Raw genomic sequence first — 24931 nt, 5'->3', positions numbered from 1 at the left:
GCGCTGGAGAGAAAGATGCAGGGAGCTCACTGGCAGGGGCTTCCCAGCTGCTCCAGCCTGAGGGGGCACCCCAAGGTGCTCCACAGACTGACACCGAAAAGCAAAGGGCAGCGGTCAGTCACTTCCCTCCCCGCTGACATGCAGCCGCCTCTGGGGTGGAACATGGCAGCTGGTTAACAGCCAACAAGGCAGGGCGCTGGCAAGGCTGCCATCCCGGCTGGGTCCGGGCTGTGGAGCTGGGGTCTCTGGAGGCTGCCTGGGAGCGGGAACCGGGCCAGGTGCAGCGAGTGGGCGACTCCTGTCCTCGTTCTGAGCCCGTCACCCCGCGGGGCGTGAAACCCCCCGGGGCTCTGGCGTCCGGGCCGCTTCCCACGGCGATCCGGCTCCTCCTTCGCTGCCTGCCCGACCCCACCCCGCGCGGCCGTTCCCCCTGCGGAGCACATGCCCGTGCGGGGGCGGCGCCCTCGCCAGCTGCCCGGCCCCGAAGCCCCGGCCCGGGGGGCGCCGCTCAGCCGCGGAGGTTCCCACGCACCTGCCTCGGGCCCCGAGCGAGCGAGCGAGCGAGCGAGCGGCCGGGGAAGGGCGGGGCCGGGGGGCCGGGCGCGCTGCGGGAGCGGGGCCGGCAGCATGCGGGGGGCGCCGGGCGCCTGGCTCTCCTGCCTCGGCCTCCAGCTGCTGGCGGGCGCCGCCTTCAACCTGGACGGGACCGACCCGCTGCTGAAGGACGGGGCCGGCGGCAGCTTGTTCGGCTTCTCCGTGGCCCTGCACCGGCAGCTCCGGCCCGAGCCCGCCAGCTGGTGAGTGCGGGGGGGGGTCGCCTTATCCCCCCCCCCGGAGCCTTCCCGTGGGGGGGTCCCCGGGCGCCCCGCATGAGCCGGCCTGGCGGCACCGGGACGCGGGTTTTGCTCCCTTTGCGGGGGGGGGGGGGGGGGCTGTATTTGTAAAACAACAACCCCCCCCCCCGCGCGCTGCTCCTAGCAAGTTTCGGGGGGGGGGGGCTGCTCAGCCCCCACCCCCCACCCCCCGCTCTGTCCCTTGGCTCTAAATAGTGACTTCCCCGGGGGGGGGGTCTCCGCTCGCCGATCCGCGCGGGGGGGTTTCGCACGGTCACGTCTGTTACCCCAGGAGGCTGCCTGGCCCTGCGCCCCCCCCCCCGCCCCTCGGAACTTCACCGACCCGCTGGGGCGGGGTTCGCTCCCTCCTGCTCCCCGAATTCTCTCCGGTCCGCTCGTGGGGCCCGGGGCCAGATCCAGCTTCCAGTGGGAAACCCAGACTGGCCCGGGCTTCAGGGGTGTCCGGGACAGAGTCTGTCCAGGGTCAATCCGGAGTCACCCCCCACGGCAATGGAATCAGGGCCGGATTCGGATCTCCGCTCCCCCAGGGTCAATCCGGAGTCACCCCTCAGAGCTACCTGTTGTTAGAGGTGAGCAGGAGCCCGACTCCTGGGTTCTTTTCCTGACTCCCTGGGTGACCTTGGTTGGCACCTGTCAGGTCAGGTGCTCTTCCCGTCTCTGGGACCCTAAAGGGGGCAGCTGGATCCCCTCCAGGGGGATGGGGGCTGCCCAGGCCAGGGCGCATCTGGGGGCGTCTCTGACTAGTACAGGGACCCCATGGGGCTGGGCCAGGGCTCCTGCCAAGGCCGGATGCTCTGCGCCTGGACACAGGGGCCCTGCTGGTGCCCCCGGGGGGGGGGCAGAGGAGGGGCGCTGTTTGGAGCAGCCCAGGTGCCGCCCACAGAGGAGAAGATGCCCAGATCCCTTGGGGGGGTGGGAGGGGGCACGGGCTGGGGACCTTCAGGGGGGCGCAGACATGCTGGTGGGAGAATGTGCAGGGGGGAGGCAGAGCTGAGCTGTGTAATAATCCCCACCTCCCTGCACTTTACAGTGTCATTATCCCCATTGTGCAGATGGGGAAACTGAGGCACGGGGCACGTAAAGGGCTTGGGCAAGGTCACCCCGCGGCAGAGGTGGGAGCAGAACCCAGGGCTCCCTGGGCCCAGTGCTGTGCTCTATCCGCTAGGGCCCGCTGAGCTCTGTGCGGGTGGCATGGCTGGTGATGCAGGAGCAATGGACAGCGGCCATGTCAGCACTTTGCGGTCCTCAGCCTGGCAGTGCCCCGCTCTGGCCCTCTCTGCCCGGCCCCAGTGGGCTCTCACTGGGTGCAGGGACAGAGCTGCCTGGGGCAAGGGATGCACGCGGCTCCCAGCTGGGCCAGTGTGTGCCCTGCTGCCGAGGGAGCCTGCAAAGGGTTAAAGGAAGCCCTGATGAATATTAATGAAGCTGTGGGCCCTGCTCGGAATCATTAATGGGCCATTTAGGTGAGGGGCCCAGACTCTGCGAGCTGCCCTGGGCCCAAATCCCCGGGTCCCACCCCCTGTGAATTATTCAGCAGGGATTGGAGCCTGAGCCGGGAGAAGAAATCGATAGCGCTGACCCCGGGCTGGCTGGATCCGTGGGGGTGGGAGGCTGAGATTCCCCTTGGGCCTGCCCCACTGCTCCACGGGGGTGGGGATATGGTGCTTCTCTAGCCCCTTTGCAAACTCGCCCTGCTGGGATGGTGCCACCTCTGGGGTGGGGCACATCGAGTGCACAGAGCAACAGCGGAAGGTGGGGCGAGAAGTGAGGGTGAGGCTTGTGGTCTTATAATGCCCCCCAGGGGCTCTTCAGTGCCCCCCCTTGAGACACCTGGGGGGGTGAACTGGGGGCTCCTGGCAGCTGCTTGAAGCCGGGTGAGTCATGGCTGGTGGTGATGCAGGGCCGGCGTGGGCACAGCGGCAGCCAGGGGAATGTGCTGTCCCCTATCACGCCTCCGGCCCGATCTTTGTTGGCTCCTGGCCTGTCGTGGTTCCTGCCAACTCTCTCTGGGATTCGGGGGCAGCGGCTGTGGGCTCCGGGAGCAGTGTGAGCTCCTGGGGCAGCTTCCCCTGGGGCTGGGCCCCTGGCAGCGGGAGCCCCACTTGGAGCCCTGGCTGCTGTGAGCGTCCTCAGAGCAGTGCCCTCGCTGGCACCACGCACTTAGACCTGATCTGTCCCTGGGGGTCTAGGGAGGGGAGGTCGCTGCCCAGAGAAGATAAAAACTCCCATAAAACCAAGTCCCTTTGGGCTGAGCTAGTGCGAGGCCAGCCCCTCTCCCAGCAGGGCAGGGCGCAGGCCGGTCAGTTGGCTAATGAACAGGTGCTGGGGCAGCTCGGATCTCACGCCCTGGTTGGCGCAGGAAGGGCTCCTACGTGCGACTGTCTGTTTACTGGGGGTGGGGACGGGGGGCTTTGGTCATGTTCCTTGTTCTCCAGGGTGAAGCCCCGTCAAATGTTCCTGGAATTCCTCCCCGCCGGGGAATTTGCTCTCACTCGGAGCCACCCGGGCGTTTGCATGGACAAAGTGCAGGATTAGTGTAAATAGGGGCTGGCCGTCGCACGCTGCCGAGGGGGGAGGCTCGGCACCAAGGGCTTTGGATTGGGAGTCGGGTCCATCCCATCCCTGGCACTGGGGTATTTCTGGGGTCCACCTGGCTTGTTTCTTCGCCCTTTGGGCTTATAGGGCCGCAGTGCCCAGGGGCCCCACCTGGGATCGGGGCCCCGTCTTGCTAGGCGCTGCAGCAGCAGAAGTGGAGACCATCTGTGCTCTGAGGAGCTCAGTCTAACTAGATAAGACAGCCAAGAGGCAGGAGGGGAAACTGAGTCACACAGAGAGGCTGGGGCTCACCCAAGGTCACTCAGTGGGTCAGTGGCAGAACTGGGAATAGAACCCAGGTGTCCTGCTGCCCAGGCCAGAGGGAGAAGGAAAGATCCTGCCCAGTCCTGGGCCCCGATTCTGCTGCCTGAGGGCATTAGCCGGGCATGACTCGGGTTCTTTATCTTGACTGACGCCAGCGCGAAGCCGGCCTGTGGCACCAGCCCAGGATGATGTGCCTGGCGTGCCTCACATTGGGATCAGCAGTGATGCAAAGGGAAACTAAATCTCCATGGGATGCAGGGGCCCCGGGGGGCTTAGCTGGGGAGCTAAGTGGGGATGGCAGCAGGGTGGGGCGCTGGGGAAACCGAGGCAGCATTGGTGCGTTCCCAGTGGGGAGTTGGGGTGGGGGCAAAGGGAAGGTGCGGTGTGGCACCGTGCCAAGCCCCTGGGACCCCCGAGGTGGCTGCCATGGTGTCCTGGGCCAGCACAGACGCTCATGGGATCTCTCTGGCCCTGTCCTTTTTTGGGCATGTTGCTGCCGAGTTATTTGGAGTGAATTCCAGTTTATTTTTACCGGCTCCGGCTCTATCTCCTCTCGTGAGCTGCCCTGCTGCTTTGGCTTCTCTTTCCCTGGGGGAGCAGGCAGAAGCACTGGCGGGGGCGGGGCTCCCAGCAGGGGGTGCTGTGGGGGGCGGGGCAGGAGCGCTGGGTGGGGGCGGCTCCCAGCAGGGGGTGCTATGGGGGATGGGGCAGATGTGTTGGCCGGGGGAGGGGGCTCCCAGTGGGGGATGGGACAGGAGCGCAGGCTGCGGGGGGGGGGGGGGGCTCCCAGCAGGGGGTGCTGTTGGGGGGGGCAGGGCTGGGGGCAGCTCCCAGCAGGGGGTGCTGTGGGGGGGGGGCAGGAGCGCTGGCTGGGGGCGGGCTCCCAGTGGGGGGTGCTGTGGGGGGCGGGGCAGGAGCGCTGGCTGGGGGCAGCTCCCAGCGGGGGGTGCTGTGGGGGGCGGGGCAGGAGCGCTGGCTGGGGGCAGCTCCCAGCGGGGGGTGCTGTGGGGGGCGGGGCAGCAGCGCTGGCTGGGGGCAGCTCCCAGCGGGGGTGTGCTGTGGGGGGCGGGGCAGGAGCGCTGGCTGCGGGGGCTCCATAATCTGCTGTTGCTGGCCTGGTGCTAGTCAGCGAACGGGCCAACTGGCAAGGACAACGGGACTAAGCCAAGCCCCAGGTCCCGGCCCCTGGGGCCCTTTCCCAGCCCAGCTCCCCCGGCAGGGCTGCAGGGCCCCTGGCCCCACTCGCTGCCGGGTCTGGGCTGGGCCAGCGGCTGTGGGGCGCTCCAGACTCGGCCCAGGCCTGGCTGGGGGTCTCCGCCCCGGGAGGTCCCAGGCAGAGCCGGGTCCTGCTGTGGCTTTGGGGCAGGATTCTCCACCTCCCTCCCCTTTGGGGCTGCGGGGGACCCCTCACCGCCTGCTGCCGGGGCCTGCGTCATGGGCTACTTGGCCTCTCCTGGGCGCCCTGGCCCCTGGCCTGCTGCCCCTGGGGTCCCTGTGCATGGCAGGGTCTGTGCAGCCCAGCCTGGGGCTGGTGGCCACCCAGAGTTGCTGGCTGCAGGAACCCCCCTACTTTGAAGCTGTGGCCAGTCCTGGCTGCTTGGCCCCAGGCACATCCCTGCCCCCTCTTGTCACCGGGGCCCGGCGTCCCGGCCAGTCGTGGGCGAGAGCGAGTCCGTGCGCCAGGGCGCAGGGCACAGATCTGGGCGCGTGCCCAGCTGCCAGCATGTCAGGAGGTTGCACGTGCAGTGCCGAGGGGAGGAGCGTGGCTGGGGCCGCCAGGAAACAGGAGTTCGCCCATCGCTGTGCCAGGGCCCGTGCCCGGGGGTGTGTGCACGGGGCGGGACAGGCGTGGGGCAGGCTGCCGTCCTGGTGCACGAGGGAGCAGTGTGCGTGCGGCGCGATCCAATGCTGCCATCTCCCCAGGCTTGGGCAAACCCTTCCCATGGGGGGCTGGGGGCTCCTCCCCCGGTGCTGGGCGCGTGCCGGTGGGCGAGGGGCCTGATCCCCGCCCCTGGCTCCGGGTCAGTCCGGTGTGGTGGCCCTGAGCCTGGGGCGTGACCCCCGCAGCTGGGTCCTGATCCCAGCCAAGAGCAGAGACCCCCCTGCTCCGTCGCCCTCTCCCCCAGTCCTGCATCTCTGCCTCTGGGGGCTCCCCGGGTATTAATTACCTGGTGATTAAGTCCCTGACTACGCGGCAGCTTCTGGTCCTGGTTATTTATCGCATGTGGTGATTGGCTCCTGGCCGGTGCTCCAGGCTGTTCCCATCAGAATCTGCCCTCCCCTGCCTCCCCCCAACCGCCCAGGATCCAGCCCCCCATCCCCATCCCTCCCGCTCCCAGTCTGCAGAGGTGGGGTGGCCTTGCCCATTTCCCTGGTCAGTTTCACCTTGTCTGTCTCCCTGCTCTGGGTGCAGCCTGGGGTGGGGTGGGGTCACTGCTCCCCCCCCATCCCACCAGCCAGCTCTGTGGGTGTGAGAGTCCCCTCTTCTCCCAGCCCTGGCCTCTCTCCTCCCTGCCCCCCCCAGGTGTTAGGTCACACCTTGGGTTTCACCTCAGTCAAGGGCAAACCCAGTGGTTTGCTCTGGGGGGGAGGGGCAGGCACTGTGCGTGTGCGTGTGTGTGTAACCGCCTGCGGGTTGTGAGCACCAGGGGAGCGTGGCCCATTCCATTGTGCAGGGCTGTGGGGTGGTTTTGCGGGGTGTTTTGTGTGTGTGTCGGTGGGTGGTTGTGCGGGGCTGTGTGTGTGTGAGGTTGTGCGGGGCGATGCGTGGGGCTCTGGGTGTGTGTGTCGGTGGGGGGTTGTGTGAGGCGTTGCGTGGGGCTCTGGGTGTGTGTGTCGGTGGGGGGTTGTGCGGGGCGTTGCGTGGGGCTGTGTGTGTGTGTCTCGGTGGGGGGTTGTGCGGGGCTGTGTGTGTGTGAGGTTGTGCGGGGCTTTGCGTGGGGCTCTGGGTGTGTGTGTCGGTGGGGGGTTGCGCAGGGCGTTGCATGGGGCTGTGTGTGTGTGAGGTTGTGCGGGGCTTTGCGTGGGGCTCTGGGTGTGTGTGTCGGTGGGGGGTTGTGCGGGGCGTTGCGTGGGGCTGTGTGTGTGTGTGGGTCGGTGGGGGGTTGTGCGAGGCGTTGCGTGGGGCTGTGGGTGTGTGAGGTTGTGCGAGGCGTTGCGTGGGGCTCTGGGTGTGTGTGTCGGTGGGGGGTTGTGCGAGGCGTTGCGTGGGGCTGTGTGCGTGTGAGGTTGTGTGGGGCGTTGCGTGGGGCTCTGGGTGTGTGTCTCGGTGGGGGGTTGTGCGAGGCGTTGCGTGGGGCTGTGGGTGTGTGTCTCGGTGGGGGGTTGTGCGGGGCTGTGTGTGTGAGGTTGTGCGGGGCTTTGCGTGGGGCTCTGGGTGTGTGTGTCGGTGGGGGGTTGCGCAGGGCGTTGCATGGGGCTGTGTGTGTGTGAGGTTGTGCGGGGCTTTGCGTGGGGCTCTGGGTGTGTGTGTCGGTGGGGGATTGTGCGGGGCGTTGCGTGGGGCTGTGTGTGTGTGTGGGTCGGTGGGGGGTTGTGCGAGGCGTTGCGTGGGGCTGTGGGTGTGTGAGGTTGTGCGAGGCGTTGCGTGGGGCTGTGGGTGTGTGAGGTTGTGCGGGGCGTTGCGTGGGGCTCTGGGTGTGTGTCTCGGTGGGGGGTTGTGCGAGGCGTTGCGTGGGGCTGTGTGCGTGTGAGGTTGTGCGGGGCGTTGCGTGGGGCTCTGGGTGTGTGTCTCGGTGGGGGGTTGCGCAGGGCTGAGGGTTGTGTACACGCCCATCACCTGCAGTCTCCGCTGGGCCTGGCTCTCTGCCCCACTTGGCTGGCGCCAGCCCGGCCTGGCCCCGTCTCTCTCTGTCTCGGGCAGGCTGCAGTGGCTGGCGCTGGGCGAGTGCCCTGCCCCCCGGCCCCTTGGCTGTGACCCTGCAGCTGGTACCGGGGGCGTGAGGCAGGTGTGCTAGGGACAGGCTAAAATCTGGGGGCGGGGGGATCCAGCTGTTCTTTGCCCCCCTCACAGCAAGCGGCCTGGGCGGTTGAGAACAGCTGGCACCGGGGCTGGCTCCCCTCCGAGGCTGCAGCTGTTGGGCACGGCCGATCCGTGTGGGGCGCCCTGCGGGGAGCCCCTCATCCTGCGTGGGCAGAGGCCCCGGGAGCCCTCCCCCCGTCCTGAGCCACGGGTCCCCTCCCGACTGTTCAGCCAGGTGCCAGTCACCACCCCAGCCCCATCATGCCCACTTCTCCTCCCCACAGCAGGGCCCCCCTGGCCGGGTCCCTGGCTGGGGCTGGGCGCCCCGATCCCAGAGCACTGGACCCTTGTGTCCTGCCCCCGGGAGAGCCGCCTGCCCCGTTCCCCGCCCCAGCCCGCGGCCTTGGCCACCACAATGGAAAAATCCCCATCCAGATTTCGTGATAGTCCTGGGACAGGGATTGGGGGGGGGGGAGGGGGGGTTTCAAACTGGTGAGAGGGGTGGGGCCTATCCAAGCCCCTCCCCCTGGCTCCTACACCCAGGCGTTTGATTGTTTAGTTGTTTGATTTTGGAAGGCGGGGGGCGGGGGGCAGGGAATGGGCCGTGGGGCCGCTCCCCTCTAGGGGTGCCAGCTTGGACCCCGCCCCGGGGCAGGAGTGACCCCAAGGTTGCTCCCATCTGCCGACCGGGCACCAGCTCGTGGGTTGACTTTGTTGGGCCCATCGCTCTCCCCCAAATCCCCAGCACATCTGGCCAGGGGAGCCCGAGACCCACAGGCAGTGGGGAGCTGGAGCCGGTTGTTAAATTGAGAAGCCCTTTTAGAGCCGGTTGATCCGCGAGGGAGAGCCGGTTCTAAAAGGGCGTCTCAATTTAACCGGCCCAAAGTGGCGCCATAGGCACCGACTCCACGGGTGCTCCGGGGCTGGAGCCCCCACGGGGGAAATATGATGGGTGCAGAGCCCCCACCGGCAGCTCCCTGCCCCACCCCCAGCCCACCTCCGGCTCCTCCCCTGGACACGCCGAACAGCTGATTGGCGGGAAGCTGGGGGGCGTGGAGAAGCAGGGCGGGGCGGTGGGTTCAGCGGAGGAGCCGGGGGGGGAGGCGCGGAGAAGCAGAGCGGGGCGGTGGGTTCAGTGGAGGAGCCGGGGGGGGGCGTGGAGAAGCAGAGGGGGTGGTGGGTTCAGGGGAGGGGGCGGGGGGGGGCGTGGAGAAGCAGGGGGGGGTGGGTTCAGGAGAGGGGGCGGGGGGGGCGTGGAGAAGCAGGGGGGGTGGGTTCAGGGGAGGGGGCGGGGGGGCGCGGAGAAGCAGAGCGGGGCGGTGGGTTCAGGGGAGGGGACGGGGGGGGGCGCGGAGAAGCAGAGCGGGGCGGTGGGTTCAGGGGAGCGGGCGGGGGGGCGTGGAGAAGCAGAGGGGGCAGTGGGTTCAGGGGAGGAGCCGGGGGGGGCGTGGAGAAGCAGAGCAGGGCGGTGGGTTCAGGGGAGGGGGGCGGGGGGGGGCGTGGAGAAGCAGAGCGGGGCGGTGGGTTCAGGGGAGGGGGCGGGGGGGGCGTGGAGAAGCAGAGCGGGGCGGTGGGTTCAGGGGAGGGGGCGGGGGGGGCGTGGAGAAGCAGAGGGGGCGGTGGGTTCAGGGGAGGGGGCGGGGGGGCGTGGAGAAGCAGAGGGGGCGGTGGGTTCAGCGGAGGAGCCGGGGGGGGGGCGTGGAGAAGCAGAGCAGGGCAGTGGGTTCAGGGGAGGGGGCGGGGGGGGCGTGGAGAAGCAGAGGGGGGGTGGGTTCAGGGGAGGGGGCGGGGGGGGCGTGGAGAAGCGGGGGGGGTGGGTTCAGGGGAGGGGGCGGGGGGGGCGTGGAGAAGCAGAGCGGGGCGGTGGGTTCAGGGGAGGAGCCGGGGGGGGCGCGGAGAAGCAGAGCGGGGCGGTGGGTTCAGGGGAGCGGGCGGGGGGGGGCGGGGCGAAGCAGAGGGGGGGTGGGTTCAGGGGAGGAGCCGGGGGGGGCGCGGAGAAGCAGAGCGAGGCGGTGGGTTCAGGGGAGGGGGCGGGGGGGGCGCGGAGAAGCAGAGCGGGGCGGTGGGTTCAGGGGAGGGGGCGGGGGGGGCGCGGAGAAGCAGAGCGGGGCGGTGGGTTCAGGGGAGCGGGCGGGGGGGGCGCGGAGAAGCAGAGCGGGGCGGTGGGTTCAGGGGAGGGGGCGGGGGGGGCGTGGAGAAGCAGAGGGGGGGTGGGTTCAGGGGAGGAGCCGGCGGGGGGCGCGGAGAAGCAGAGTGGGGGGGTTCAGGGGAGGGGGCGGAGCAGAGGTGAGCTGGGGCTGGGCACGGGGCGGGCAGCTGCCGGTGGGGGCTCTGCACCGATCAAATTTTCCCCGTGGGGGCTCCAGCCCCGGAGCACGCACGGAGTCGGTGCCTAAGGCGCCACTTTTGATGGGATCAGTGGGGGGAGCGGCCGCTCCCCCTGCTCCCCCCCAGCTACGCTCCCCCGCCCCTTGGAGCCGGAGGGACCTGCCGGGTGCTTCCTGGGAGCTGCCCCAGGTAAGCACCGCCGGGACTCCCCACCTCGCCCCCCGGCAGGTCCCTCTGGCTCTTGGGGGTGGGGTGGGCACCCGCTACGGTGGCCCACGAGACCCTCCTGCCCGGGTCTGGGGGGGTGTGTGTCAAGGAACGTGAGGAGTTGGATGGGGCAGGAGTCCCGGGGGGCGGGGGTGGGCAACGACCCCCTCGTGGGGTGAGGAGGGAACCTGTTGTTCAGATTTTGGCAGCTCATCACTGCCCACAGGCCCCCCCGGGACAGGGCTCTGGCACCACCCCACTCATGGGGGTCACCGCAGCGCGGCTGTCCCAGGGCTGGCAGCTGCTTTTGGCCACGCATTGACCCTCCCCCGCAGCGGGCACTGACCCGGGGGGCAGGGGGGTGTCACCTGGCAATTGTACATGGGCCCCTTGTGCCCCCCAGGCTCAGAGCCCGGCGTCGCTGCAGCCCCGGACCCTGTCCCGAGGGGCGTCCAGCTGCGGCTGCCCCCGTCTCCCGCCTTCCACTGACGCTCGCCCGTCTCCCCCCAGGATGCTGGTGGGTGCCCCGCAGGCACCAGCCCTCCCGGGCCAGAGGGCTAACCGGACGGGCGGCCTCTACGCCTGCCCCCTAACCCACGAGATCGACGACTGCTGGCGCGTGCCCATCGACGAGGGAGGTACGGTCGTTCCGGGGCTGGGGGGTGGGAGCCGGGACCTGCTCTCGGTGGCCCCAGGGTAAATCCCCAGTGTGTGTGTGCGGGGGGCTGACCCTGCCCTCAGTGACACTGGGGTAAATCCAGAGTGACTCCATTGAAATGGGTGGGGAGTTACTCCTGATTTACACCGCTGCAGCCAGAAGCAGGATCTGGCCCCGTTTCCTTGCGCGAGGCCCGTGGCCGAGCTGTCTCTGGGCTGGTGCCCGGCGCTGCCCATGGCGGAGTGGGTGGAAATCCTGGGCCAAGGGTCTGCTGTAAGGGGAGGGGTGGGGGGCTGGCAGTGGGTCTCCGTGGGGGGCCCCGGGGGGGCTGTTTGCATGGCGGCTGATTGCGCCTCCCCCCAGTGGACCTGCACAAGGAGAGCAAGGAGAACCAGTGGCTGGGGGTCAGCGTGAAGAGCCAAGGCGCCGGCGGCAAGATCGCGGTGAGTGGCATTGCTGGGGGGGGGGCGGGGGGGGACGCGACACCCTCCGCTCCATTAACTCCTTCAGGGCTGCAGAGCCTCTGGGCGGAGCTGGGGATGCTGGGAGCCTGGACTCCTGGGTTCTGTTCTCAGCTGTGGGTGGGGATGGGGGTCTAGTGGGTTAGAGCCAGGGGGTGGGGCTGGGCCAGGACACCTGGGTTCGCTCCCTGGCTGTGAAGGGAGTGGGGGGGCCAGTGGTTAGGCCAGGGGGGCTGGGCCAGGACACCTGGGTTCGCTCCCTGGCTGTGAAGGGAGTGGGGGAGCCAGTGGTTAGGCCAGGGGGGCTGGGCCAGGACACCTGGGTTCGCTCCCTGGCTGTGAAGGGAGTGGGGGAGCCAGGGGGGCTGGGCCAGGGGGGCTGGGCCAGGACACCTGGGTTCCATTCCCAGCCCTGCTGCTGACTCGCTGTGTGGCCTGAGGCCAGTCGCTCCCCAGAGCCAGCAGCCGAGGAGCCGGGTCCCCTGCGTCCTGCCTCCCCAAGCAGCGAGGCCCTCGTGTTTCACGAGTGACGGTGTGAGCAGGGGAGAGGCATCAGGCACGTGGGGGAGGGGGGCGGGACCCTCTCTAACCCGCCCCCCCCGGCTCGATCCCAGACCTGCGCCCACCTCTACGAGTCGCGGAACCGGGTGAACCAGCCGCTGGAGACGCGGGACGTCATCGGGCGCTGCTACGTGCTCAGCCAGGACCTGACGGTGGGCGAGGAGCTGGACGGGGGCGAGTGGAAGTTCTGCGAGGGGCGCCCCCAGGGCCACGACCGCTTCGGCTTCTGCCAGCAGGGGGTGTCGGCCGGCTTCACCGCAGACAACCACTACATCCTCTTCGGGGCGCCCGGCACCTACAACTGGAAGGGTGAGCCGGGGCGGGGGAACGGGGTGTTCCCTCCTCTCACCCCATGCCCACAGACAGTGGGGATCAGAGCATGGGCCCAGCTATCCTGGGACTGGTGGTAACTCGTCAGGGTGGGGAACAGTGCATGGCAGGGGAGGGGCAGGGTGGGGGAAGGGGCCCGTGGCTGGGGGGGGGGCGGGCGGGGGAAGGGCTGCACCATTTCTCTCCTTAGGGAGTGTGCCCACCTTCAGTTCAGACCCAACGCTGGAAGCTCCAGTCTCTGTGCCCGGGCCCCCCATCTCTGTGCCCGGGCCCCCCCGTGCCCCCCTGCCCCCACTAACCCCTCTCTGGTTTGGCAGGGGACCTGCGCGTGGAGCTCGTTAACCAGAGCTCCCTGGAGCTGGGTACCTACGACGACGGGCCCTACGAAGCCGGGGGGGAGAAGGACCAGGACCCCTCCCTCATCCCCGTGCCCTCCAACAGCTACTTCGGTAGGGAGCGCCGCCAGGCGGCGGGCAGGGCCGGGCACCAGGGCTGAACCTGGCCGTGGGCAGCGGCCGTTGGAGTCTGTCACCCCCAGGGCCCGCCGGGAACGAAATCCGCGAGGGAAACGGGGTGATCGGAGAGTCTCTGTCAAGCCACTGCTGCTCGGGGGGCCGACCCCTCGGTGCCCTCGCTTGGGGCTCCCCGCTGCCTGGGTGGGGAGGGGTCTCCGTCCTTTAACCCTCTCTCTCTCTCTCTCTCTCTCTCTCTTCCCCCCCCCCCCCGGCCTGGCGCGGCCCCACAGGGCTGCTGTTTATGACAAACGTGCATAGCGCAGACCCCGATCAGCTGGTGTATAAAACGGCAGAGCCCGGCGAGCGGCTGCCCGGCACCGTCGGCGACGTGGCCCAGAATAGCAACTTAGGTTTGTAACCGCGGCGGCGTGCGAGGTGCCCGCCTGTCAGCCAGCGGCCGGCTGGGCGCCCGGCTCTGTGCCGCCCCCGGGGGCGCCGGCTGCCTCCCCCCAGCCCCCCGAGCTCGGCGTTCTCCTCTTGGCGTTCGGAGCTGAGGGGAAACGAAAACTCCTTTCTGCTCCTGGGCCAGCGGGGGGCGCCACGCCCAGGTCCTGCCGCCCTATAGCTCGGGGAGGGGGGGAGACAGGGGTGACTGATGCCCCTCCCTGAACGCAGCCCCACACGCCCGTTCACACTCACCCCTGCCCCTCCCTAGGCAGGTCCCCATGTGCGTGCACAAACCGTCCTTGCACAGACGCGCACACGCACCCCGCACACGCACACAAGCACCCCGCACACACCCACACGCACACCCCTGCGTGGTTCTCTCCCTGCTGGTGCACTGGCCGTTCCCCCCGGCTCCGTGGCTGCATATGCCCGGCTGGAGGCTAGTGCCCAGATATTTACCCGTCCTGGTGCTCATTGCCCCGGGAACACGGATTCTGCTGCCCTCTGCTGCCCGTGCAAGTCCTGGCACTGGGGAGGGGGCGTGAACCCTTCCCTGATCAGAGGGGCATCCCGCTGTCCCCAGGCCCCGAGCGGGGGGGAGGATCCCCCACCCCTCACATCTCCAGGCGCTTGCACCGTCCCTTGCCCTCCTGGGTGCTGGGGGAAGGCCACGAGTCGGGGCAGCCCCAGCGCCGGGGGAGGCCAGCTCCACTGCCGGGCGTGAGCGTCTCGTGCCATCGGGGAACGTTCCAGGCTCCGGGGACGGGCACTTGGTCTCATCCAGGCTGGGGTGTCCTGGGTGGGGGGTCAGCAGCCGTTGGGGGCTGGGGATCCCCGGTGGGAAAGGGACGCGGAGCCTGGAAGAGTCCCCGAGGTGCCCTGGGCTGTGTGTTGCATGTGGTGTGTCCTGTGGGGTGCGTGGGGGTGTCGCTCTGCTCGGGGGTGCATGGCTCTCCCCAGTGCATGCCAGCAGGATGTGCCCCCCTTCGCTGAGCCCCAGCTGCTGCCCCCCTTTGCCTCCTCTCCTGCCTGCAGGGAGCTCCCACGCGCTGACACGCGGCCGGCCTGGGCCCCAGAGACGGCCGCCATGGAGCAGCACTTGGGGGGTTCGGCCGCAGCATGGGCATGCCCTGCCTGGCATCATCCCGGGGGGGCCCTCAGCAACCAGCCGGGGGAGCCGCATCCCTGGAGCCGCTGGAATAGAACCCAGGAGTCCTGACTCCCACCCCCACCTCCTTCAGCTCTAACCACCGGACACCCTCCACCAATGTTCCCTCTAATTTTTGACAGGCCGGTCCAATGGGCTGGGTGGTCCAATGGGCTATTAGAGAGCACTGCAGGGAAACTGAGGCACGGCGAGGGGCAGTCGGAGGCCCGGGGAGAGCAGAGACATGTTAGTGTCGGGGGCAGGGGGGAAGGCTCACCCAGATGCTGTTTTTGTGCAATCCTCCCCCCCACCCATTGAGCATTGTAGGGGAACCCCCCCTTGCGGAACTGGCACCCCTCCCCCACCCTGCCGGGTGTTCGCCAGCTGGGCCTTGCCCTCGCCCCCCCCCCCCCCCCCCCCCCAGGCTGGGACCTGGGGACCAGGCAGGGACTCTGGTATCTGAAATATGAGGCGTGTCCCGCGGCCCCCGCATCGTCCCGCCCCCATGGCTGTATCCCGGGTCCTCAGGCCAAATGTCTGGGGGGGCCGAGCAGAGAGAGACAGACAGACAGACACATGGAGCAGCAGAGGGGCCGGGTGCTGGGAATCACTGTGATCTGGGCCACCCCGATATGGAGGAGGGGGCAGGGGGCCTGGCTTTAGGCCATGTGGTGGGGTTGAGGATGAGTGGGTGGAGTCCACATCTGGTGCCCCATAGCCACCCCCCGCCCCCGAACTTTGTCCAGCCCCCAGGAGCCTGTGAGCTTGGTGTGCGTTAGCCAAACCTCTCATCTCCCCGGGTGGGGGGGGGGTGTCAGTGGCTGGAGGAGACTCTATCCAGCCTCAAAGAGCCCCAGGCGTGACCGCGTGGGGTCCTGCCCCGGCTCATGACCTGGCCTCCTGCGGCCACGTGCGGGCTCAGCGGGGGGCAGGTTAGGTGCCAGGTCCTTCCAGCCTAGCCCGTGCTACTGCAGCTACGGGGAATCCCCACTAGCTCTGCGCAGTACAGAGCCTCTGCCACGTGCAGGCGCCCTGCTGCTTCCATCCAGCAGGGGGCAGCGGTCTCGGTGCGTCTGGCTGGTGCGGGGCCCACGTACGCCCGGGCTGGCCAACGGCGCGGCATTGGACAGAGCCCGTGTATCCCCCCCGGGATGCAGCAGCAGGGGGCTCAGCCAGTGGGGGGGGGGCCGATTGGGCTGGCCTCTCCCCACCCGAGCTGAGTACGGCCAGGGCAGTCCCTGGCCTGCTGCTCCTGAGGAGCCCTGGGGCCTGCAGCTCTGGGGAACCCCCCCCCCCAACTCCGCCTGTCTCTCTGCCCCCCTCTGCAGGCTTCTCCGTGGACTCGGGGAAGGGCCTGACCCAGCAGAACCAGCTCAGCTTCGTCACGGGGGCCCCCCGGGCCAACCACACGGGGGCCGTGGTGATCCTGCGACGGGACAACGTCAACCGCCTGGTGCCCGAGGTCATCCTGCCCGGGGAGCAGCTCACCTCCTCCTTCGGCTACGCCGTGGCCGTGGTGGATCTGAACAGCGACGGGTGAGCCGGGGGCGTCTCGGGCTCCCTGGGGCCGGGGGGTCGGGACCTGAGCCCCGCAGCGCCGGGGCGGGCTGGGCCGGTGGGTGCTGGGCGTGGGGCGGGAGCTGGCAGGGGCCGGGCCTGACCCTGCTGCCCTCTGCCCCTGCCCAGCTGGATGGACCTGGTGGTGGGGGCGCCCCACTTCTTCGACCGGCAGGAGGAGATCGGCGGGGCGGCCTACGTCTACGTCAACCAGGCGGGGCGCTGGGCGGGCACCCGCCCCGTCCGCCTCAACGGCACGTCCCACTCCATGTTCGGCATCAGCCTCACCGCCCTCGGGGACCTCAACCAGGACGGCTTCCAGGGTGAGGGGCTGGGGAGTCGGCGGGAGGGGGTCTGCTCGGGGGGAGAGGGGGGATCGGGGGAGCCGTGTGCCAGCCAAGGCAGGGCAAAGGCAGCCTGGCTGGGTCTGATCTGGGGTCCTGGGTTCTGGGGAGACAGCGCCGTCCCTTGGGGGGCTCCCCCTGTGGGTGTGGGCTGGTTACGGGGTCTGGGGAATGGAGCCGCCCCTGCAGGAGGGGAGGGACCCCCCACATGGCAAGTATCCAGCTCTGGGCAGGGGAACTGCCCTCGCTCTGGCCCAAGTGCCTGGGTGGTGCAGACCCCCCTTTTGGCCTCCTCCAGCCATAACCCTGCTCCCCGTCCCCAGACATCGCCGTGGGAGCCCCATTTGACGGAGCCGGCAAGGTCTATATCTACCATGGCAGCAGCCTGGGCATCGTCACCAAACCGGCCCAGGTGAGAGGGCGCAAGCGGGGCGCCGGGGGGGGGGGGGTCACTGAACTGCGGGGTCCATGGGCTCCTCCCCAAGCCCCTCCCCCACCGGCCCACTGGGGTCCAGGGTCCCCCTTCACTTCCTGTCCTAAACGCTGGCGGCTCCGCCCCCAAGAGGCAGCTGCTGCGTCCCTGGCTCTCCGTCCGTCCGTCTGTCCCTGTGCAGGTCCTGGACGGGGAAGGCGTCGGGGTGAGGACCTTCGGCTACTCCCTGTCCGGGGGCCTGGACGTCGACGGGAATCTCTACCCGGACCTGCTCGTCGGCTCGCTCTCGGACAGCGTGGTGCTGTACAGGTGGGCACCGGCCGCCCCCAGGCCTGCGGGAGGGAGCCGTGTGCTGGGCAGGGCCTGGTGGGACGCCCCCCCCCGGCCCCGGGCATCGCACTGCGGCCGGCTGGATCAGCACGTGGGCGACGCTGGTGCAGCCGACGGCTCCAACCGTGCCCGGCGGGCGGGAGGGGCTGGGCCGCCCGGTGCATTGGGCAGAGCTGGAGGCCTGGTGCAGACGGGGCGCGGTCCGGCTGGGCGCCTTTGCCAGCGGTTTCCCCTCTTGCTTTGCAGAGCCCGGCCCGTCATCCACGTCTCCAAGAACGTCTCCCTCTCCCCCCAGAACATCGACCTGGAGAGCAGGAACTGCCCCCGCCACCCGGGCATCTGGTGAGAGCGGCCCTCCGGACCTGGGGAGGGGGCTGCCCGTCCTCGCCCCCACCCCCAGGCTCCCTGGGATCCAGAGCTGTGCCTGTATCACCCCCGTGCCTAGAAACCCTCCGACCCCTGCCAGCCACGTACACATTCCACACCCGGGGGGAGAGGGAGGTCTAGTGGTTAGAGCCGGGAGGGAGTGGGGGCAGGGACCAAGGACTCCTGGGTTCTATCCCCAGCTTTGGAAGGGCAGTGGGGTCTCGTGGTTAGAGTAGGGGGGCTGGGAGCCAGGATTCCTGGGTTCTGTGCCCAGCTGTGCTACTGACCTGTTGTTGAGCCTTGGGCCAATCCCTGCCTCAGTTTCCCCAGGGGTACAATGGGGTTAGTGCCGCCCGTCTCAAGGGCAGCGGCGCACTCTGACCCCGACGAAAGGGGCAAATTCCTGTTCCCAGAGGCTGCTCAGAGCCGGGTTATGCAGGGAACCAGCTGGCCCTGCTCTTCCTCCTCCTCCCCGGAGGGTGGGGGGCAAGGGTCTCAGCTTTGCCGTTGGCAGGGGGGACGGCTGGTTTGAGTCCGAGCCTTTCTGTGTTTTCCCTGTGCAGCGTGGAAGTACGAGCCTGCTTCAGCTACACGGCCAGTCCTGCCAGCTACAGCCCCCGCGTCAGTGAGTACCGCCGGGCCGGGCCCACACTCCCCAGGCCTGGACGTGCTGCGCTGGTGGGGGTGGGGGGATACCCCTCGAGAATACCCCCCTCTGCATCGGCCCTACTCCCGGACCCGGCACAGGGAGACACCCAGAGCACGCTGCCCCATGGCTGTTCTCTGTGTCCCAGAGCCCAGAGGATGCTAAGGGAAGCAGGACATAACCCAGAGCAACCCTGAGGGTGCTCTAACCTACCTGGGGAGCCCTAACCCAGAGGTGGCTGCATCTCAGCACTGGGTGACAGATCCCTGTATAAACAACTGCCGTGCCCACCCCAGAGGTGGCTGCATTTGGCTGATGGGTGAGCAATCCCCCCACAGCAGAGCCCATGCCCTCCGTCCCTGCTCCCCCAGTGCTCGCGTACACCTTTGATGCTGACGTGGACCGGCGGAAGCGGGGCCAGGCCCCCAGAGTCGCCTTCCTGGACCGGAAGCCCACGGACCCCGAACACCAGTTCTCGGACGTGGTGGAGCTGCCCCACCAGCGCGCCCCTGCCTGTGTCAAGGCCACCTTCCAGCTCCAGGTGCGTCCTGCTGCCCAGCCCCGCCCCTCCCTGCCCCTGCCCCCCAGTGTGCCATGGGCTCAGCCCCCTGCTCCCTCTCCTTGCAGGACAGCATCCGGGACAAGCTGCGCCCCATCGTCGTGGTGCTGACGTACAGCCTCGAGCACGCCCGGAGCAAGCGCCAGGTCCCGGGCACCGCCCTGCCCCCGCTGACACCCGTGCTGAACGCCCAGCTGCCCAGCAGCCAGAGGGAAGAGGTGAGGGGGGTTCCTGGGAGACGGCCCCCGGGGACCTGGGCTCCCGCTCAGCGGGGTCAGGCCTGCTCAGCGCTCGGACGGGAGACCCGCCAGGAACAGGCTCCCGCAGGAGGCGCTGTCCCCCCTCCATCAGCGCTACCCCCGGCCCCTTGCCCTGTGAGCAGCTCGTCCTGTGGGATCAGAGCTCCTGGCAGTGCCGATCCCCTGGTGCCTTCCGCCCGGGTGCCCTGGCCAGCGCCCGGCGCAGGGGACTCTTCTGCCCCTCCTGGTGGTTTCAGCCTTTGCGGGGGTTGCTGTGTCCTGGCGACCAGCTGCCGGGCCCCACCCCAGAGGGGGCTGCACGTCAGTGCTGGATGAGTGAGCCCTGTGCAGAGTTGCTGCTGCCGGGCCCCCCCCCAGAGCGGGCGTCGTTTGTCGGGGCTGTGGGCCCAGCTGGGCTCCGGGCGGGAATATTCTGGGGCAGGGCTCTGAGCCGGCGGGGGAGCCCTTGCTGGGGGGCGGGCGCTGTGCAGAGGGGGAGGAGCGCTGCCTGGGGGCCGTCACAGCTCACCCGCCCCCGTCGGGGCGTTTGTCCCCAGGTGAACTTTTTGAAGCAGGGCTGCGGGGAGGACAAGATCTGCCAGAGCAACCTCCAGCTGCAATACCAGTTCTGCTCCCGCGTGGGCGACTCCGACTTCCTGCCCCTGCCCAGGTGAGAGGGGCTGGGGCTGAGCCCCGGGGGCGCAGGATGGGGGGAGGAGTAACAGACACGGACTGGCCCCCCTCAGACCTGCTGGCCCAGCGGGGCCGGTCACTCCCAGCGGGGGGCTCGGGATCTATCCAAGGGGAGGGTCTGGGGGCAGATCCCACCCTCCGGGGCAGTAGCTCCCTGCATGGTGCCCCCCTGCTGTCTCCAGGATGAGGTGGGGAGCCGGGGGGGTCTCTGGGCTGCTGCCTGCGGGGGCCCCTCACCGTGGCACTGGGCCTGCCTCTCTCCGCCGCAGGGGAGCCGATGGCACCGCCGTCTTCGCCATGAGCGACCAGAAGGACGTGGCCTTGGAGATCCAGGTCACCAACCTGCCCTCGGACCCAGTGGCCCCGCAGCGGGACGGGGACGACGCCCACGAGGCCCTGCTCACGGCCACCTTCCCCGAGGCCCTGCCCTACTCCGGCATCCGGGGCCACGACGCGTGGGCCGGGCCCGGCCTGGTACGGGAGGGGGGCGCGGGTGGGGGGCAGGGGCAGGGGCAGGGGTTGTAGGCCCCGGTCTCTGATTTCTCGACCTTTCCAGGAGAAGCAGCCCTGCCTGCCCAACCCGAACGCCTCGCAAGTGCAGTGTGAGCTGGGGAGCCCCATGAAGCGCGGAGCTCAGGTGGGGATCAGCCCCCCAAATTCCTGCCCCCCAGTCCCCGCAGTCCCTCCAGTGCCCCTCTCCAGCATGCCCAGACCTCGCTCCCCCCCCGCACTGCGCCCAGAGCTCGCTCGCTCCCCCTCCAGTGCCCCTCTCCAGCGTGCCCAGACCTCGCTCCCCCCCGCACTGTGCCCAGACCTCGCTCCCCCTCCAGTGCCCCCTGCACTGCGCCCAGATTTCACCCCCCCCGCACTGCGCCCAGACCTCGCTCCCCCTCCAGTGCCCCCTGCACTGCGCCCAGAGCTCGCTCCCCCTCCAGTGCCCCCCGCACTGCGCCCAGATCTCACCACCTCCCTCTTGCTCCCCCTGGCCTCTGCCCCCCAGGTGCGGTTCTATCTCATCGTCAGCACCTCGGGCATCACCATCGAGACCCAGGAGCTGGAGCTGGAGCTGGAGCTGAGCACGTGAGCGCCCCCTGCTGGGCTGAGTGGGGGTAGCGGACGCCCCAGGGAGAGTCTAGGGGCGGGGGGTAGGAGGGAGCAAACAGGTGATGGGGGGTACTGGGCAGCAGTGGGGCCAGGTGGGGGCTGGGTGATGTTCAGGGGCTGGGCGGGGGCGGAGGAATTGAAGCTGGTCACTGGGGGGTTGCTGTGGGGGAAGCCCCCATGACGCCCCCACCCCCATCTCTCCCCCCCAGGATCAGCGAGCAGCCGGGGCTGCGGCCTGTGACGGCGCGGGCCCGTGTGGTCATTGAGCTGCCCCTGTCGGTCACGGGGTGAGTGCCCCCGATGGGGCGTCTGGGGGTGGGGCCCGGGCGGGGGAAGGGACGAGCCATCGAGGGTGGTTGCAGGGGCAAGGCAGCTTGGGGGCAGGGGGAGCTGTCAGGGGCTGGGGTGGGAGCGGGGCGAGCTGTCTGGGCGGGATGGGGTGGGGACGGGGGCGGGGCTCTGCGTGGCTCTCCCCGCCCCCCCTGACCCTGCCCGCCCCCCCGCAGCGTGGCTGTCCCAAGGCAGCTGTTCTTCGGTGGCCGGGTGCTGGGCGAGAGCGCCATGCACAGCGAGGGCCAGGTGGGCAGCGCCGTGCGCTACGAGGTGACGGTGAGTACCCCTGCTCGGGGGAGGCGCGGCTCCCGGGGCATTCCCCCCCCGCCCCATGGTTGCAGAAGGGTTGGGGTCTAGAGCTGCGGATCATGGTGGGGCTGGGATCAGGACGCCGGGGTCCATTCCCAGCTGGGGTGGGGGAGCTGGGTCTAGTGGTTAGAGCAGGGGGGCTGGGGGTCAGGATGTCCAGCTCAATCTCTTCCCCCTTCAGTGCCTCAGTTTCCCCATCTGGGCGGGTGGACGGACATTTGACCCTACCCCACAGACTCAAGCCGGTGAGTGGCTGGAGGGCACTCAGGGGGCAGAGGGGTCCTGGCTCCAGGGTATCCCCTGCTCATCCCAGAGCCAGGGCTCCTGTCTCCCCCGGCGGCGCCTGGCTCAGGGTCCCTGCCCCCTGCAGGTCTCCAACCGGGGCCAGTCGCTCAGCACCCTGGGCTCGGCCTTCCTCAACCTCATGTGGCCCCACGAGATCACCAACGGCAAGTGGCTGCTCTACCCGCTGCGGCTGGAGCTGGCGGCCCGGCCCGGGCAGCGTGTGGCCTGCAGCCCGGCAGCCAACCCCCTACGGCTGGCACTGGTACGTGGCATGGGGGCGGGGAGCTGCTGCTCATCTCGGGGTGTCTCTGGCTCTGAGGCCACGGGGGGGGGGAGAGGACTGGGGTCCCCCGGGGGGAGGGGAACGAGGCACTGGAGCCCCCGGCTGCAGGGACGGAGCTATGGGGATTGGGGCCCTGCCCTAAGCGGTGCCGAGCCGTGCAGGGGCACAGGGCCACGGGCGGGGAGAGCCCAGCCTCCCCAGAGGGTCCTGGCATGGGGGGAGGAGGCATTGGGGGGCACAGCTTGTGCTGCAGCATCCCAGAGGGGCTGGGGGGGGCTATGGGGGGCAGGAGCCCCAGACGGAGCCTCCTGGTGACCTCTCCCGCTGCCCCCAGGAGGGTCACGGCCAGGGCAGGAGCAGGAGGGAGGCCGAGCCCCCGGAGGTGCCCAGCACGGGGTCCTGGTGGCACCGCGCCCACGCTGAGAGGAAGAACGTCACATTGGTGAGAGCGGCTCTGTGGGGTGGAGATCCTGGCAGGCGGGGGAGGGGGGCTGGGGTAATCCCGACTGGGGCTGGGGTGGGGTTTGGGGGTCACTTGTGTGTTTGTATGTGTGTGGGGGGGATGGGAATCTCTCCTCCCCGCACACGGTGAAGCGCTCTCCAGCCTGGATACCCAGGGCTCGCCCCCGCAACCCCCTCTGGGGTGGAGCACGCTGGCCCCTGAACACTGCACCGCACAGCAGCCACGGACGGTCACATCACCCCCACCCCCCGCTGTCCACCTGGGTCAGGCTCCCCCCGCCCCTCACTGCCCGGAGCCCACTGACCCGCTGTCTCCCCGCTCCAGGACTGCGCCCGGGGCACCGCCCGCTGCCTCGTCTTCCGGTGCCCGCTCTCCAGCTTCAACCGCTCGGCCGTGCTCACTGCCTGGGGGCGCCTGTGGAATAGCACCTTCCTGGAGGTGAGCCGGCGCCCGGCGAGGGGATGCAGGCTCCCCGCACGGCTCTGGCCTGCCCTGCCGCGGCGGTGCAGCCAGCTCTGGGGTGGGACGCGGGGGCCGAGTCGCTGCTGCACCGCACGTTACCAGAGGAAATGGTGCAGAATCCTGCATCCGCCTGGAACGGTTCGGGGGGGCGGGGGGCCGGGTGTGGGCGCCAGGCTGAGCCGTGTCCCTGCCCCCAGGAGTACCCGGCCGTGACCTCCGTGGAACTGCTCGTCCACGCCAACATCACCGTCAAATCCACCGTCCGGAGCCTGGTGCTGAAGGACGCCGCTACGCAGGTACCTCATTGGCCGCTCCCCCCCAGCCCTGCCCCGCCTCCCGGTCCTGATCCTGCTGATTCCTTCCCCCGCAGATCCCTGTCACCATCTACCTGGACCCGAGCGCGGTGGTGGCCCGGGGTGTCCCCTGGTGGATCATCCTGATCGCGGTGCTGGCCGGGGTCCTGGTGCTGGGGCTACTGGTCTCCATCCTGTGGAAGGTGAGAGCGGGAGGGAGGGGGGACCCGGCTACCCTGGCCCCTGCCTGCGGGTCTCTGCTCCAGGGCAGATGTGCCCCCAGGGATTGGGCCCCTGTCCCTTCCCACCTCCAGCAACACCCCCTCCCCATGCACCCCCTGGGACTCCCCTTCCCCAGGGCCCAAGATTCCCCAGCCTCCTCCAGCTCCCCTGCCCCCTCGCCCCACCCAGAGAAATTCCTGCCCCGGCGTCCCCTGGGTCCGGCGCTCTGTCCCGGGCCTGACGCTCTCGCCTCGGCCTCGCTTCCTCCCCAGTGCGGCTTCTTCCAGCGGAGCAGCCGAGCCGCCCCGTACGCTGCCAACTATTACCGGGCCCGGCTGGCCGTGCAGCCCTCCGAGGTGGAGAAACAAGCCGGGGAGGACTAGCGGTAACAGTCCCCCCCCCGCACCCCCCGTTCACGGGGGGCGAGGGGCGTGCTCGGGTATGCAAGAGCATCTGAAGCAACAATGCATGAGTGTGCAGGTGTGCCAGGCCCGCTGGGGGTCGTGCCAGGCCAGAGCCTGGGTGTGCCGGGGCGGGTGCCGATGGGGTGTGTGTGTGTCTGCCAGCGCCTGGGTGTGGCAGGCTGCATGCCCGTGTGCTGGGTGCCCCGGCCCGGGGCCGTCGGGCTGGGAGTTGCCAGGGGCGTTGAAGGAGCTGGGCCCGTCCCTGCCGTGCGGGGATGAGCCTGGCGCAGACCTGCAGGGGAGGTGACGCTGTCTCTTGCCTTGGCCTCCCGTCGCCCCCTCCGATGCACGCGGCAGCCACGTGGGGGCGCCCCTGCTCCAGCCCAATGCAGCCTCCGCCTGCCGGGGCCCAGCCCTGCCCCAGGCGCCCCCCCCTGTGGGGCGGGGGCCTCTGGGCCTCTGCCAGGGGGGCCGGCTGCTGACTCCATCTCTCTGGCTTCTTTCCAGGTGGGCTTCTTCAGGCGCACGCGGTACCAGCAGGCCGCGGTGCCCCAGTACCACGCCATCAAGATCCCCCGGGAGGAGCGCCAGCTGTTCCGCGAGGAGAAGACGGGCACCATCCAGAGGAAGGACTGGGTGACAAACTGGAGCGAGGGCAGCGACGGCCTTGTGCCCGTCTCGGGCTAGGCACCCCCATCCTGCCTGGGGCAGCGACCCACGCCCCACGCGGGAGCCTGCTGGCCGGCGCCACTTCAAACCTCGGGGCGGCACCCCAGGACTCGGGGGGCCTGATGGGGGGTGGGGTTCTGTGGGGGGGAGGGCGGGGTCTCTGGGGAGCACACACAGATGGGGGTGACTCTGCCTCGTTAGCCGGGGGCTGCTCTTTCAGCAGGAGAGGCGGCTGCCGGACTCCGGAGTCGAGACGTGGGACCTCGTCTCGTCTGCCCACGAAGCCCATAGGACAAGGGTGTGTAAGGACGGGTGTAGCGCTGCCCCCTGCTGGATGGGGCTGGAGCTGCTCAAGTCTGTCAAACCCCGCTGCTCCAGGGGGATCCCAGCCCTGCGGGGCCCCAGACTGGTTCAGGTGGTAAACCAAAGTACAGGGGAATGACTCCACCCCTTTCTGCAGTGACCCCGCTTTTCTCCTCGCAGACCCTGCCCCCCTACCCCAGGCTTCCCTTCGTGCCTGACTCCATGGTCCAGCTGTGGGGCTGCTGGTCCCTCTGGCTGGGGGTCTCTGATGTTTGAAAAAGGCTTTATTGTTATTAAAGGGACACTGTCAGGAGAACAATCGCTTATTGCCCGGGCCTGCCCCAACGGGGCCTAACAGACCTGAGA

The 24931-nt window shown here is 69.5% G+C and overlaps 1 protein-coding gene across 10 annotated transcripts; it reads left to right on the top strand.

Moving 5' to 3' along the window:
• Nucleotides 1-401: 401 nt before the first annotated feature.
• ITGA7 (integrin subunit alpha 7) lies at nt 402-24870 on the top strand. 10 transcript variants are annotated; one of them, XR_005223119.2, is made up of 27 exons: nt 402-797; nt 10720-10847; nt 11231-11310; nt 11943-12198; nt 12537-12668; nt 12965-13084; nt 15597-15804; nt 15955-16148; nt 16493-16581; nt 16784-16911; nt 17179-17274; nt 17862-17923; nt 18316-18485; nt 18572-18721; nt 19300-19412; nt 19705-19909; nt 19992-20072; nt 20436-20515; nt 20749-20826; nt 21046-21148; nt 21552-21728; nt 22084-22191; nt 22537-22650; nt 22872-22970; nt 23045-23170; nt 23462-23628; nt 24101-24196. XR_005223119.2 is itself a non-coding variant. In XM_037884115.2 (27 exons), exons 1-26 carry the CDS (start codon nt 442-444, stop codon nt 23570-23572), a joined length of 3564 nt encoding a protein of 1187 aa, XP_037740043.2. In that variant the 5' UTR covers nt 402-441; the 3' UTR covers nt 23573-23574; nt 24101-24196. The 10 variants fall into 10 exon arrangements, 9 of the variants coding, with proteins under 9 accessions (XP_037740043.2, XP_043388489.1, XP_043388492.1 ...); XM_037884115.2 differs by having other exon boundaries at nt 23462-23574; XM_043532557.1 differs by lacking the exon at nt 12537-12668 and having other exon boundaries at nt 403-797; nt 23462-23574.
• The last annotated feature ends 61 nt before the right edge of the window (nt 24871-24931 follow it).

The sequence above is a fragment of the Chelonia mydas genome, chromosome 20, assembly GCF_015237465.2.
Source record: "Chelonia mydas isolate rCheMyd1 chromosome 20, rCheMyd1.pri.v2, whole genome shotgun sequence".
NCBI classification, from domain to species: domain Eukaryota; kingdom Metazoa; phylum Chordata; order Testudines; family Cheloniidae; genus Chelonia; species Chelonia mydas.
This window is presented reverse-complemented; position numbering and strand designations above follow the sequence as displayed.

What these genes read in the sequence shown, in the direction of transcription:
- ITGA7 (XM_037884114.2), top strand. Translation starts at nt 442, where the DNA reads ATGCCCGTGCGGGGGCGGCGCCCTCGCCAGCTGCCCGGCCCCGAAGCC. An exon ending in CGGCCCGAGCCCGCCAGCTG is followed by an intron (nt 798 to 10,719) that starts GTGAGTGCGGGG and finishes GTCTCCCCCCAG; the next exon opens with GATGCTGGTGGGTGCCCCGC. An exon ending in GTGGATCTGAACAGCGACGG is followed by an intron (nt 15,805 to 15,954) that starts GTGAGCCGGGGG and finishes GCCCCTGCCCAG; the next exon opens with CTGGATGGACCTGGTGGTGG.